Source organism: Citrus sinensis, chromosome 2, assembly GCF_022201045.2.
Source record: "Citrus sinensis cultivar Valencia sweet orange chromosome 2, DVS_A1.0, whole genome shotgun sequence".
NCBI classification, from domain to species: domain Eukaryota; kingdom Viridiplantae; phylum Streptophyta; class Magnoliopsida; order Sapindales; family Rutaceae; genus Citrus; species Citrus sinensis.
The window spans coordinates 3,171,033-3,186,878 of NC_068557.1; the positions used below are offsets into that span (position 1 = coordinate 3,171,033).

At 34.0% G+C, this 15,846-nt stretch overlaps 2 protein-coding genes across 3 annotated transcripts; both read right to left on the reverse strand.

Moving 5' to 3' along the window:
* Positions 1-62: 62 nt before the first annotated feature.
* LOC102609627 (NAD(H) kinase 1) lies at positions 63-10,003 on the reverse strand. Of its 2 annotated transcripts, XM_006470577.4 has the most exons (12): positions 9,707-10,003; positions 8,838-9,006; positions 8,610-8,729; positions 6,696-6,833; positions 4,403-4,599; positions 3,794-3,907; positions 3,514-3,608; positions 2,475-2,581; positions 2,324-2,397; positions 1,384-1,462; positions 957-1,264; positions 63-686 (listed from the first exon to the last, which is right to left on the reverse strand). In XM_006470577.4, the coding sequence occupies exons 1-12, from the start codon at positions 9,731-9,733 to the stop codon at positions 375-377; spliced, it is 1,740 nt and encodes a 579-aa protein (XP_006470640.1). In that variant the 5' UTR covers positions 9,734-10,003; the 3' UTR covers positions 63-374. The 2 variants fall into 2 exon arrangements, with proteins under 2 accessions (XP_006470640.1, XP_006470641.1); XM_006470578.4 differs by lacking the exon at positions 6,696-6,833 and having other exon boundaries at positions 9,707-10,001.
* Positions 10,004-12,791: 2,788 nt separating this feature from the next.
* LOC102610356 (BAHD acyltransferase BIA1-like) lies at positions 12,792-14,570 on the reverse strand. The gene has a single exon (XM_006470579.3). It carries the CDS (start codon positions 14,430-14,432, stop codon positions 13,032-13,034), a length of 1,401 nt encoding a protein of 466 aa, XP_006470642.1. The 5' UTR covers positions 14,433-14,570; the 3' UTR covers positions 12,792-13,031.
* Positions 14,571-15,846: the final 1,276 nt, after the last annotated feature.

Here is a 15,846-nt window from a genome sequence, read left to right on the forward strand (position 1 = left end):
CCACTGCTAACAGATATACTAACCTAGGAGAAAGAAAGAGAGTGAAGGTGAGACAAAGTATCTTAAACATTCAATGATAGGGTATTCTTATATGTACTCATTCTGATGGTTCTACAATTTTCCAAGAAAAAATGGAGTAGCATTGATCTCGACTTACAATCTTAATCACCTACAATTTGTCATGATCATCTGCTGAGTAATTAACTACAGAAGGGCCACTTTTCCCCTGGTGGACAATGGTAATAAAAACAAAATACATGATTTTCATACTTCCCCAACAGCTACAATAATACTAACAAATATCAGAGCCATCCAAGTCAGTTCCGGTAGAATTGTTTTCTCTAATTCGAGAGAACTCAAAAGATGAAAAGTAATTATACATCTAGAGGTACATCAAATGATGATTGAGTCTTTCTCAGGTTCCAGTGGAGGCCATCATGAATGCTGCGGAAGAAGTCATCAGTTGAGTCAACTTGGCATGCCGTAGGAACAGGCCAAGGTGCCATGCTGCACACAAGCGCATCACCAGGTGCCAACTGCTTCCTATCCTTGCCGTCAAATGATGCCCAAGCAGGGCTTCGGCTATTGAAAGGAATCTGAACGCGTAGAGTCACATGCTCAGGTAGTATCAGAGGCCGAAAGGATAAAGAATGTGGACAAATTGGTGTGAAAAGTATGCCAGGAACCTGCAGTTACAAAAATGCATCTAAAGATTTATTTTATGCTCTTGAAAACTGGATGTCGTTTAGCAAATTAAAACAGAGAATAATTTATGACAAAAATCAAATACAAAACAGAGACTAATTTGTGAACAAATATAAAACGGTTAGAATTAGAAGTCCCTTCTGCGTAGATGGATTGTTTATATTCCAATAAATGCTAAAATGAATCCATGGGACCTCAATTAATGTTATCCAAAAATTCCAATATAAGCACTACCACACAGATGAACATACCTGTGGATGTACCATTGATCCTCCAGCTGCTAATGAATATGCAGTGCTACCAGATGTTGTTGATAATATTAATCCATCCCCTTGCACGCATGTGACGAAAGAGTTGTCACAATAGCACTCCAAATTAGTGAGGTATGAGGATATTCCACGGTCAATTGTAACCTCATTCAAAACAAGAATAGGATCTTCAATTTCAATCTCATTTTTAGCAGCGTCTCTGATAACATGGCACTGCAACCGATTTCTTAATGTTATGCTGATGGGACCCCTTAAAACGGAATCAAGGTAATCTTTGTAGTGTTCACTGTCTAAGAAAATGTTAAAGAAAGCTTTGCAGAAATGCATGGAACAGTTAGTCAAAACCAAATTCAATAAATCAAAATTGCTTTTTAAAGTAAAGAAATTACATCCAAGATAAAGAGGATACGAAATGGGGTCATAAAGCCCAATGATCCTAAAGAAAATGGGACAATAGGAGGAACTGGTCCTTTGAAAATTGATGCTGCCTGCCAAATAAGAGTAGGAAAAAAAAAAAAACAGTAAGAACTTGTTAAAGTAAATGCAAACGAAAAGACAGTCGGATAAAATGACCAACATATATTAACTCTCGGGAAAATCCAAATCACATGATTTCAATTCTGATACATATTTCACTCCCAAGGTCACCACAATATAAATTACAATAAACTTTCTACCAAAACACAAGAAGTATCTGGTTAAAACACTTCGACATACAAGATCAACATGAATGTTATGTTAAAACCCTAGTAAGGTAATAAAAACAGTGGATACTTTAGATGAATGGAGCAGAAATAAGTGCGGTAATTACATTAATGATGTCAAAAGCCGGAAGAACAAACATGCAATAATGTACTGGAACTTACTAACTCATTAACAGTTTCTTGCACAGTGAATGCATAAGTGAATAAATTAAGCTGAAAAAGGTCAGGCAGTCAACAGAAACATGCACTCTGAAGGTTTGGCACCTATACGGTTAAGTACTTGCATGTTCACTATTCTGACACAATAGTTTTTTTGAAATGGAAGTGCAGGATCTTAACTGTGCATTCTTTCTTGAGTAACATGATATTTGGTAAGATCTAAATTGCGCCACCAGCTTGTTGGAGTCAGCAGGAATTATCTAGGCATGAGATGCAGATATCAGAACTAATTTACTAACATGAACGAATATCACTACAGTTCATGTTGCAGAACAGACTAATCTAAACACAAGTTACACAACTTGTTAGCAGCACAATTGATGACACCACAATCTATCACCTAAAATTGATTCTATAGTGTTCCAAATCAATCTCACTATCTAATGTCATCTCAAACACAGGTTCTGTAAGCTTAAATGCACATACCCAAAGCACAGTTCCATCACCGCCAAGAGTCACCACAAGATCAACTTTGGTGTGCAGGAGCAAAATTTCTTTTTCTGAAAAGGAATTTAAGAAATATTGAATAAATAACATCTTGTTAAATGTCAGATAACTATAAGTGTCCACTGCTTACCATCTTTCCAAGTTTGAACAAAGCTGAAATAAGATGATTCTGTTAGAAGCTCAGCTCTGACTCTTGGCTCTACATAGATGTTCAACTTTTTCTGCTCACGTAACCATCTGTGAACAGGAAATCAAGGATAACAAAACAAAACCATATTAGCTATTCTAGCATCTTTCTTTTTAAGTTACAAACTTAACTGACAATGTTAATGGTATCAAATACACCATCCTAGCAACTGTAAATATCCGATTAAAAAAAAAAAGAAGCAAAATTTAACAAAGTCGAAAGACCAGAATTTTAGATGTATAAATAATAAAATTCTGCAAACGGGGTAGTTTATGTTCAACTGACCCATGTTACAAGGTTCTGTGCATTGAGAAAAAATATAACACCAGCAACTACAATTAGAGATACTTCCAAATTTCCTTGGAATCAATAGTCACTATTATTACGACCTAAAATAGAAAAATCAGATAAACAGAAGAAATTTCTTTACGAGGATCTAATCCAAAAACAAAATTGATTCAGACTAATAAAATTTTTGAAAATCATATGCTGCCCTAGGTACTTTAGCCAATTAATTTGCAAACACAAACATAAGTTTCGGAATAAGAGTTTGCTGAAAGCACAAGGATAAATTTAAGGTTACTAGAGTATCTGACACAGGATGACAGAAACAGATGAGAGCACCTCAGATGGCTGTATCATTCATGTTAATATCTATTTTCAAAATACCAAGCAACATGTCGCTCGTTCAAAATAACACAGTAGGCCAATGTGAGAGATGACTCCTCCAAAGCAAATTTCCAGCAAACTGAACCAAGTTTTTCTAATAATTTTTGAGAATTTAAGTCAATCCAGACAAAGTTCTTGAAGCAAAAACCGCAATAGCACAAACTAGAACGATAAATTAAAGCACTATACAGCATGAGTTATTGCTTGGTCATGGCTCAAGTAATATAAGTAGTCAAATACACAGTTTGAAGAGGCACAATGGAAGTATTGCTTGCAAAGCAGATTGAGAACACTAATATTTTTTTATCCACACCTGACCATTTGTGCACATAAAATTTGAACAGAATTTGAATTTGGTTTTGTCAAAATAACCACAGTCTGAGGGGGTGATTCCCACTTCAGAGAAATCTGAAAGGAAAATAGTGTTGAATTAGAAAATAGATGGAAGCTACCAGCAAACTAATTGAAGACATTCAGAGAACATATAAATTATGAGGAAAAAATTACAAAAATAGCAGCAAACTTAAACAGAATGACTCAAATATCAGGCAAAGAGGAAAAAAAGAATCGCATGAAAACAGCATAGTGAATACCTGTTTACTGCTGCGTTCTGCAGTTGTTATATTTCCTCTTTCAAAGTAGACAATGTCATGCTTGTGCTGATCGCTATTTTCCCCTTTGCACCTCCATGAAAGTTTAAACGATGCCTATATCAGAAAACAAAAGGTTGAATGTAATATTTGAAATTGAGCACTAATTCTCTCACAAAAAGAATATAATCCTGTTTCATTGTTACAACTTGCAAACTGTAATCATGAAGCTCAAACTTCAATACATTGATTAAAAGAACTTATATAATAGTTAAAAATATTACCAAGGCTATTCAACCACCCTCCTAGAGTGTAATGATTTGAGAATAGTTTAAAAAGGTGCAACAATGACAGCTACTAAACTACGGTTATGTTTGTATAGTTGTACATCTACTTAATTTTGAAAGCCTAAAGTGTTTTATAACCCACTTGGTAGCTAATGTTAACCAATCACCCAAACACTTGGGTGCTACTGATTCCACTGCACAACAATGGATTAAAAGCCAAGATATCTCAATCCCAGACATACCCAAAGCCAATACCTCAGACACACATAAGCATGCATCTAACAAGAATGATAGTTATAAAAACAACATTGATAACATAAGATACCTTTTTCATGATTTTATTATTAACCATATTGGAATCAACATCTTTCGCATCTTGAAGAACCTCATGGGAGCAAATCCCATGCTCCAAACAAGCTCTGTTAGAATGTTCACGTTCTTGATTGAGAAGCACTGGTTGGCTAGTTGAGTTCTCTAACCTTCCTCCCTCAGAAACACTATTATTCTCTTTAAAAGACTGTTCTGCAATAGAATGAATGATTTTCTTCACAACAAGTAAAAAGATGAAGTTGCTTAAAATATGACGGAGACGAAATATGTATAAGAACACGAAATGAGAAAGAAGACACTGTTATCTAGTAAGTATATTGTTCTGTCATTCCACCATGCACCATCTCAAGAGTTTCCCAAATATCAGTTTGTGTTTCTACAGCAAATTATACTTTATAATCTCAAATCAGCTACTTGGATATCCACAAGACCATAAATGCTATAAAATACAAAGAAAACTACTATTCTGACCAAGTCCATAAAACCCGTCTGTTAATTTCCAGTTTACATTTTAGTGTCCTCAACTTGGGGCAAAAGAATCTTCTTGCACATCAACTTGAAAATTAGCCCACCAAGACCAAAACCAGATGGAATTATGGATGAATGGAGACTTGTACAATTGTGATCAAACCGTGTAGGTGCTTCACAAATTTATTCATAAGATTCAAGTGTAGTTTAGTGCCCAAACTGCAACAAGAAGGAAAATCGAAAAAGGAAGTGGGGGAAGGCCTTGTATTTGCTGGAAGAAATAAATAAATGCAATTTACATCCAATAACAGTGAGCCCTTCATCAGGCTGAAGAGTTAATCTCTGGTAATTTAGTCCAAACCAGCTCATACCAGGCAGCTCAACTTGAAGTACCCCTTTAGGCACAAAATTTTCAATAGTAAAGTGAAAACAAGCTCCACATTCTTGTTGATAAAAGCAGAACACCTATTTGAGCAGGCAAGTTCATACTACATAACCAAGGAGCCATTGACTCACTATCCCGTATTCTTAATGTTACAAATCACCCATTGCTGGAACTGAGATGGTCAAAGGGATCAGTCCAGTGCAGACATCAGAGGCTCTCTATACTACCAATTATTGATAAAAAATTAGTTGATATTAAATATGACATTATAACGTATCACAAATATATAGAGTTAGCAGATTTTATTGGCCCATCTGCACCATTAAGGCCATCTCCATCCAAAAGCTATCTGATTTTCCCCTCATATGTGCCACAAATATCAAACTTCCTTCTGTGCTTGTAGAACTTCACTAAAACCACACACCCTCTCTTATGAAACCCTTAACATCATCAAACCAAATCAAGGAACCTTTATCAACTTTCTGTGATCCAGATCTCAGTAATTGATACTACTAGCTCCCTGCAAATCAACTTATTGCTTAGCCTTTTTTGCTTTTCTAATCCTTCATCTTATCATCCCTGTTTTACATATAATCCTATGAGCTTGTCTCTAGGTGTCTATTCCTCACACAGCTGGATTTTCAACATACATTTATCAACCATCTTTCCCTCACCGTCTTTCCATCTTAACAACCATATCTTCAGCATCCTTTTGTGGAGATGCTGATTCTTAAACAGGCCTGACCAGTCTAACACATTTGACTATTAACATTTTCACTCATATAATCAACTCATGAATGTGCCTACATACATACATTTTAAGCGTCATTATGAGTAATTTTCAGTTTACATCAAAGCTCAGAATGAAAACGCAATACTACATAGGACAAGAAGGCCGATTGAATTGAAATACACATCCAATAATAACAGATAGTATAATGAAGTTCGAAAGACACTATAAAAAAGCCTAAGACCAAGCTTTTCTCTTAAGTTCCAACTTCTCAACTTGCATGAGAGTCATATTGGTGGAAGAGACCTCCCTCCCCCATTCCCCCTAAAAACCAAAACCCAAAAAAAAAAAAAAACTGTCTTTTCATCTTTTCAGAGCAACATTTCATTTTCAGAAGAATTAATGTTCAAAAATTAATAAAATCTAATTGCACGTAAAAGTTGTATAAAATCTGAAATCCAAACCTTTAATTGGTTTTTGAACACTCGTGAAACTTAGATGCTTCTATCCTCCACATCATTTGCAAAGAGAATTTAATATACAGTTGGACAGTTTTGGAATGCCATTATGTTTTACACAGTAACCAATTACAATTATTGAAAAAAGAACAATCCTTCCCCCCCCCCCCCCCAAAAAAAACAAAGACTAATTTCTTTGACCAAAATCAATGTGACTTATAATTCTGCACAAGTTAAAAGCCACTACCTTCATATAGTCGTCTATCCTGTTCTTTCCAAATTTCCCAGCATAAAAGACATGGAAGTACTAATCTTATCAGTCCCATTCCATTATTTACAGAGGTCTGCATCCACCAACTTCTGAGCTTTTCACATATACCATTGCCTGATAGTGGAATCTGATGATAATGAGTCTAAACTTGATTAGCAAGCTCACCAAAACCAGACAAATGACACATCTCTTCAGTTCTCGGATTGGTGAAACAGTAATAATAGAAGTCTTAAAGATATGAATATAAACAAGAAAAGCAATGCAAAATATTTCTTCTTTGAAATGATAGGGAACACTTTAATTGTTGCACAGAAGAGAAAATGCTTGAGTAAAGAGGGCAATTGAGTGTCTGTGAGGAGAAAAATAAAAAACAAAAAGGGGACGAGAAAAACTAAAGAAACTAATATTCGATATAATTATAAATAAACGAAATAGAATGTCACCAAGAGGAAGGGAAGAATGAAGTATGAATTGCATAAGAAAATATATGTAAAATCATTTGTTTCATACTTATGTAATACTGCTTGATCAAATAGATAAGAAATATAATGCTTGATCATTTAGGAATGTTGAAGTATGAGGTACATAATAGTTTCTTCTTTTTAATAGATCCTTCTTTTTAATAGATCTAAATGGAACCAGAAAGAGCTGGTGTTAGTTCCTTCTCTTGTAATATATCACACTTGAGCTTATGCTTCTCTTCTAATATATCACACTTGAGATTATGCAAAGATATTGTACTTACGATTTCTCACAAGGGTTTAGGTTAATATATCTAAATGGAATGTATATATCGCATAGTCAACATTTACGCATAGCATTGATTTGGAACGAGTTTGTTTCACTAACAAAGTCTTTATAGTGTTCAATAGGTTATTCACAAAACGGGATTTTTACAGTGTTTATGTTGACCATCAAATCCAAATGATTGAAGGTGTCCATTTGAATTGACATCTAATTGCAGTGCCATAAATGCAATCTATCAGTCTTCAATTAATCCCATAATGAAGTGTTTGAAACAAATACAGCTCAAATACAGGCATCGCACTTAACCCAATGCTATACAGGAATTTGAAATTTTAAAAAGTCACTCTATACAGATTCTTTTATTTGAGCACAGCCAGGGAATGGCACTCAAGAAAAGCAAAGAGATACATGTTTCTCAGCAGGTCTGTCTAATCTGGTCTAAGTAAAATTCCACCACTAAAAGCGGACAAGGTTGATCGACCAATTTCCAGAGAAATAACCTCACTACCAAACCTACGAGATACATAGTCTATATCTTTAGATTGAATGTCTACTGCTTATACATGCTGTAGACATCAATGAATCTAAAAGGAAAACTTCTGATAATGATGTGAGACCATTATTTTTAGAATTCAACTGAGTACACTCCAAAAAGTAATCCCTCTTCTTATCCACCCAAATACTAGATAAACAAGATTATGTTGAAACAAATTTAAAATCACTTCACACACAAGCTATAAGGCCTTCGGTGTTTTATCCATTATCATTCAGAATAATGATTGTTAAGAACAAACTGTCAATTAAATAAAAGTGGTAAAACAGAATACAGAAGAATCTTAAAACCAATCAATTCAGCCACTGAACATCAGCTATATACAGCTAGACAATGTGCCACACCAAAAAGTACCATTGCATTACCTATAGAACTCCAACACTAAAGGTGAAGCAGAGTATGAGCAAAACAAGGAAACTACAATAGCAGTAGATAAATTGCCTCAAATAACACTCAGTGAAGAAGATCCGGTTTAGCTGAACTCACTAAGTATAGATAATCCTTTGTTAAATTGAGAATTAATTTTTTTTATAAAATATTAAACTTTAAAGAATGTCACAATTTATTTTCGTTGTTCAATGATTAAAAACCTTTATTCTCCAACCGCAGATTCCGTGCCCTCTCCAGTTCGAATCTACGTTTCCATTCTGCAGCCTCCGCTTGTGCAGCAGCCTTTCCTTCGGCAGCTCGCCTCAATGCCTTTGCAACAGCTAAAATTATGTTTAAAGTGATATAAGCATCAAATTTAATGAGATACATAGGGAAAACACAGTTCCATAAAAGACAAAATCATATTCAAGGATAAGTGATTAGAGTACTTCTTAAGGCCTCGGAAAACTCTATTAGATGGTCATCTGATCCATGAACAGGAGTTTGTTGAAGAATTTCCTGCACTGCTTTCTCAGACTGGAGCAGAGAAAGTGAATCGCCAAAACCATTCTCAGAATGGGGCCGTGAAACACCTGCATCACCATGTCCAAAGGAATCCTAGCAATGAAAAAATTAATTTCGTAAGTCATTTGACTTCTTCAATGAGAAGTGTAGTTTATTGTACTTCACAATTTAAACCATTTAAATATGCCACGACAGTTAATAGTAAGATCCATAAACAGTAAGGAATCCGCCAACAAATCTTCCAACCAAACAACTGGCACGTGAATGAACGCCACCAATCAAGATCATAATATGTGTTCCACATTCAGCTAAAATTAAAAAAAAAAAAGAACAATCTATAAATGCATAATTTACCTCCCTACGTAATTCTAACCGTATTTCATCCATGATGAATTCAGTAATCTATTTAACTCATTCTAATGACATCCCATCAAATTCCTTAAAAAATTACAGATGATCAACGCACACTAGCATGATTCAATGAAATGTGTGCAGACTTAATCAAAATTAAAGATTGAGCCTTGATGCCAAAACTGAAATTTCTCTAAATAACATCAAATGACAACCTATAGTTTGCCAATTTCAAGTAATTTTCTTGACAATTAACTCATTGCCAGATTAGCTTAGTGCATGTAGACAATAATTACGAATAAAGGAAATTGAAATCAAAATTTCACTTAAATTTGGAAAAATTCCCAAACAAATCAAGAGTCAACCGAATCATGTCAACAGAATCAACAAAGTCAATAAAAATGGGAAATTAACCAACAGAGCGCGAGAGATAGAAAATTACGGTAGAATTGAACTTGCTTGGAGCCATGACTGGTGAAGAAATTTAACAGAGAGAGACAAAAGAAAGACCCCTTCCTCTTTTATGTTCTCTGAATCGGAAAATTATCGAAATCTCATTTTATTTTAAAATTATATGATTGTTTAATGACAATTTTTATTAATTACTTATTAATATTATTAGAGGAGGAAGAGAAAGGGGGCCTCTTAACTCTCTCAAGCCTTGACGGATTTGATTGACGCCATCTCTCTCCGCAGAGCAGTGATAGAGTCATAGAGAGAGAGAGGTTAGGTGGAGTCGTGGAGAGAGGCGGAGAGGGGTTGAGGCGTCGGTCCCACATAACAACACGTGGCGACTCGTGGAGTTTCAAGAGGTACAGAACATAATACGTTGGAACTGCACACAGTCCTTACACGTGTCCATCGAGTCTTTTTAGTTTTTTTTTTTAACAATTTCTTTTTGTAGTTTTTCCTTTTAATAAATTCCTAGTTAATTGTTAGATATAGGTTAAGACCATATAATTTAGAATACGGTAAAAATAACCTAATTTCGATCGGGTTGCGATATATATATTTGGAAATCAATTGAAAATAGGTTTTGAAATTAAATTTTATTTTAATTAAATAATTGGATTCACGTCAAGATCGTGTTTACTGAAGTATTAGCTTTTAATTTAATAAACTTAAAGTAAAAATAATATAATCTGAAAAAAAAAAAAAAGCAAAGCCCAGCTCTACAAAAATAGCGTCAAGTCAACGGAAGTCTTAAAAATGGGTTAATTTCAACCTACCTCTCGTGAAGTGACAATTTTTAAATCACCATCTTTATTATTAAAAATATTCAGTTACCCTAAAAATTCGTTATCTCTCTATTATCTTTTAAATGACTAAAAGGGTAAAATAATATCTGCACATTTTCCTAACAGTCAATTAATAGAAAAAATATCAAACCTAAGTAGACTAATTTTCATAGGGTTTAAATCTTTCTAGGTTTTTCAAAACACACATAAATATTTTAAATATTTATACTATGCTCCCTAATACTTTAAAATATTTTTTATTTTGTGCCTATATGACTAATTTTTTTGAAATTATTAAATTTTACCTTTTCGTATTTAAAAATTTATTTAAAAAATAAATATAGAAATTAATTAAAAGCTACAAATGGAAAAAAGAATAATATTTTACCTTCTTTCATTTTTTATTATCATTATTATTCTTTTTTTCATTTGGTAAAGGATAGATATAAAAAAAGGAAAATCAAAGAACAAAAGAAAAATGCTACTGGAATTTCACAAAACAAATGAAAGGTGTAAGGATGAGAAAAATGAAAGGAAAGATAAAAATATTACTGGAGTCATGTACATGAAATAAATGGGAAAAAATGAAGAAAAAGACGAAGAAGGAGTAAGTATGAGGAAAAAAATAAATGAAAGGAAAAGACAAAGGAGTAAGGATGATGAAAAAAATGAAAGAAAAGATGAAGAGAAATGAAAGAAAATGAAAAATAAAAGAAAAAGACAAAGATGACATTATAGTAATTTAAATGCGATGGCATGTCTTGTAATTTGTTTAACTAAATTTCTTAATTTAGGAAAACTATCAATTTATTTAAGCCCATTAATTCATTTCAACATTTTATTTTTTAATTTATTTTTCAATGACTTGTCATACATCAACTAATTTTTTCATTTTTCAATAATTAGTCATACATTAATTTTGTTTTTTACCCCCACAATGTCATTACAAGAATATTATGTTAAAGTAGGGATATTTTTCGTATTTTTATGAGTCAACAATGGTCAACGGTTAAAAATAATGAGTTTTAGAAAATAATTTGATGTTTTTAATAGTAAGGAGATGATGAAAAATGAAACTAAATATAAAAAAAGGTTGATTTTCAATAAAATATGTGTAAAAAAAACTTTTTAAGATATTAATTAGTATCTTTATCAAAATAACTCAAAAGAATAATTGTGTTACATATATCCTAATGTGAAGAATTATCATATACTAATTATTAATAGAATAATAACACGGACATATTTATTTATTTATACGGCAATTGGAGTAGTTCCATGCGCATGCTCCCGTGCGTTGGTTCCAGACTTCCATCCTTGTTGTCACGTGGTGATTAGGTGGTGGATTTGGCTTCGGCACGGCAAGTGAGATTAGCCTATCTTGGGTTAGATTTGGGGCCGGGTTGTGCGATTTTCTCTGACACAAAAAGTAGTTGACCTTTTTTGTCTGCGTGGCCTATATCCTTGCATCATCAATGACGTTGGCTGATTATTTACTATTGTATTAGGAACTTGCCACGTCTCATGTTGAATAAACAATTCTGAGGCTTGCATGTAAAAATTTTGAATTTTGTTAAATTTCTAAAAAATTATTGAATCCTAAGATTTAATAATATAATAATATTAAATTATTAAATAAAAAATTTTAACAAACTTTATTAAAGTCTAAGACGCTAGACTAAATAAATTTATAAAATAAATATGAAATTTATATTTCGAATTAGTAATGTGGCATAGTTCATTTGAGAAAATGCAAACGTTACACTCTATTCGTATCGTCACACCACCTATCAGAATTTAAGGAGTCAAAAACTTTGAAGTTTTGACTTCGTATGAGAAGCTACAAAGAGAAGAGAAATTCAGCTACATTGGATCAAGTTTTTGCTCATCAAAATTGAGATTTCACATCTTTAAATCTTACTCAAGTACAAGTTTGTGGCTTGAAGCAGCCACAGGAGCCAAAATCAAATCGGAATAGTAAAAATTTCAGCCCAATTGCTAGCTATTCTTATTTTGAGTAACGTTACATATTTCAATTAATATGTATCTCAATCGGTATCAAATCAATTGAAGGGACATTTACTTATTAGATTCAAGGACGATTTAAATACATAAGAAATAATTTTATTGAATTGATGGATATTGTATATTATATTAGACCTTGATATATTAGTTTGATTATATATTTAAGTAGGTTTCAATTATATTCAGCTTTAATTGAATTTGTATATAATATTTAAAAATATAAGAGTTTACTAATAAATAACATTGATAATTAATTGATATTGCTTGGAAAGAAAGAACCATTTATATAAATGGTCAACGGTATTATTTTTTATTAATAAATAAATTATCATTATTTTAAATAAATAGTAAATTTAAGTGATGAACAAACGACCAAATCACAGACACACGCATGCGACGACCAATTGACCAACCAAATCGCAAAGCACTGCAACAATCAACTGGCCGCCGACGCCTAGTCGTGCTACACTCAGGGAGCGGCAACGCCAACATGTTATATGCGAATCAAAGGGAAGACTTCGAGGCAAAGGACCCTTTTTCCTTTTCATTCACTTGGACAGGTGGATTAAGAGTAGCAAATGAAAGCAGCTCTTGGCTGCGTTCAAAAATGGGCATGTCCTCTGGGCTCAAATACACGAATGCTTCTATTCCTGCACCATCTTCTGTGCTCACAAGTATAACTACGTTCGGTGTCGTATAATTTGGGAAAGTCACATGTATTGGCTTTCCCCATCCGAAATCTGCTCCTTCGTGAACGGGAAAGCTAATCATGCTGGTGAAAGAGAAGAAATCGATCTCATCTCTTTCAAACTTGTCTCTAGTTGACTCTGAAACATTGAGTATGCTCTTGGTTTCTAGCAAAGTTTGTATACCGTTATTGCTGAATTCATCCTTTGCTTTCCTGAGTTTACAAACCAATTCTTGTAATTCCATCTCCTTCTCACTCGTTTGGGCAGGCATAAACCCTATGCTATTACCGACAGAGTTCTCGGACAAGGGTGGCACCACCACCGAACGCAAGTTTACTGCTTGTACTAACAAAGATGGCCTTGCAAAGCCGCGGTTCGATCTTGACGCAGTCCTTGCACACTTCCAAATAAGTGCAGTCAGAGCTTCGACGCGGGATGGTCTTGGAACGCTTGCACTGGCGACTTCAGCCTGAAGTTGAGCAAGCTTTGAGGCATCAAACACAAACCTGTTGGATTCAGCTGGTGAAAAATGTGTAGGGAAGGGCACGAAGGATTCACTTGGTGGAAAAATAGATGCTGCAACAAATTCGGGAACCACTGCCTTGCGAAACTCACCACGAGCTACGGCGGCCCAGCAACTAATGAATATGGAGCTTGACAATGCATCAATAAGCTTGTGCGATGAGAGCGTTGTGATTGCCACTCCTCCGCATTTGAAAAAAGTAACCTGAAGAATTAGTAATGGACCCTTGCCTGCTATTGGGTCTCCTTTGCCGCCAAATGGTTGGAATTCGGTTAATAACTTCTGATCAGGATTTTGTAGATATTCAGACAAAAAACCATCTGCACGACCGTCAATGAATTCAACTCCCTCGTCATTACATTCAATTGAGAAATCGTCTTTAACTCTGCCAGCAAACGGGTAGAATTTTGTGAGAGTTTCTGATAGGGACGATTTCAGACGTTGCGAAACTTGGTCAGCTTTAACATTGTTGTTTACTTTGTAGAGAAAACAAGTGCATACATATAGCGAATAATTGGTCTGGTCTAAAAGAGAGAGTTCCAAATTTCTTAGGTGATGAGGAGTTGGGTGAGATGGTTTGATGATTTCTCTGCCTTGTATCTCCACTTTTAGTGCCCTCTTCATATTTGCTACTTTTTTGCACCAGCGTTTATGTAGACTTGTAGTCAATATAGTACCCGTCCAATGAAACATTAAAAGTTATATACTGTAAGAACTTCTATTAATTTATCGAGCATTAATATAAAAAAATTCTGTTATGTTTAAAGAATGTTAATTCTATTGACAACCCATAGAAGAAGCGAATACAAATGTTGATTGGTGGGATTAGTATAGCAAACGGAACACATGATAATCGCTATAATATTGCATTTTAATATATCTCCAAAGCCCTTAATTTTTTTTTTCACTTTATTTGCAATTAAATTTTTGACAGAGATATAGATCAAGCAGCACACCTACCATGCATATCAAACCAAAATTGTAGATAACATGTTTAGCAAGAGACAATCTACTTCTTTGACAATTTAACAAGAGATATGCTTGAATTAAATGATTTGCACACCCATATTACCGAAAGTCCAAAATTTCGCAACTTAATTTATAAATAAAGTAAAATGGCGGTTCTTATACTTTAATAAGATACGGGAACACTCATTAAATAATGAGTCTATACATACATCACATGTTTAGCGAGAGATAACTCTCCTTCTTGGACCTTCTACTAAGAAATATGCTTGTATAAAATGATTTGCACACCTATATTAGCAAAGTCCAAAATATTCGAAACTTAATTTATAAATAAAGGAAAATATTAACTAGCCCCATTTGAGCTAGTCAAAATTTGGGTTTCTTTAACATGTTTCCATGTGTGTGTATGTATGTATGTATGTATGTCTATGTACATATATTTCAACAGAACGTCGATAAATTAATAGCCTTGGACTATGGAAAATTTACTAATTCAACGAATATTAGTCAATTGATAAATTGATAATAAAGATATTCCTTAGTTTTAGGCAATACAGTGGTGCTTGTAGTATTGATTTGTTAAGAGTGAATCAGAATTCAATATACAAGTAAAAACGACAGTGTCGGTCACAAGTGCTTGTTTAAGACGACATGTCGGATGGAAGCTCATATTGGATGTATGACAGTAATCCCATGTCAGATAAAGTTTGTTAAGTAAAGAACGTGTTTTGCACGTGACCACTTAACAGCTTATTGCTTCAAAACGGCAAACTTCCCATGTCGTTTAAACTACTTAATGTTAGCACATGTTCAGCACGTGGAGAATCTATTATAACCAGTTAAAAGAAGCGGGAATTTTCTGGGTTTGTCGCAACAAAACCCAGAACGCAAGGCTGGCTTCAGGGCCGAGCGTCTAGGTGCTTCCATACTTGTATAAAAGGCTCTAATGGCTGTAATGCAGTGATTTTTCAATTCTTTGTAATCTCCTTGGAAAGCTTGTACCTTGTTCTTGCATTGATGGAAAGAATCACAGCCCTTTTTCTCAAGAGGATGTAGGGGTTAATGGCTAAACCTCTATAAATCTTCTCTCTGTTGTTTCATTGTTTAACCTCTATTTTTAGATTGTTTTGTTCTCAAA

Bases quoted from the DNA above. Each gene is read 5' to 3' on its own strand.
- LOC102610356 (XM_006470579.3), bottom strand. From the start codon at position 14,432: ATGTTTCATTGGACGGGTACTATATTGACTACAAGTCTACATAAACGC.
- LOC102609627 (XM_006470577.4), bottom strand. From the start codon at position 9,733: ATGGCTCCAAGCAAGTTCAATTCTACC. The intron at 6,834-8,609 runs GTTTTTAATCAT...TTCCACTATCAG, and splicing joins TCTGCGGTTGGAGAATAAAG to GCAATGGTATATGTGAAAAG. The intron at 4,600-6,695 runs GTAGTGGCTTTT...ATTCTATTGCAG, and splicing joins GGATAGACGACTATATGAAG to AACAGTCTTTTAAAGAGAAT.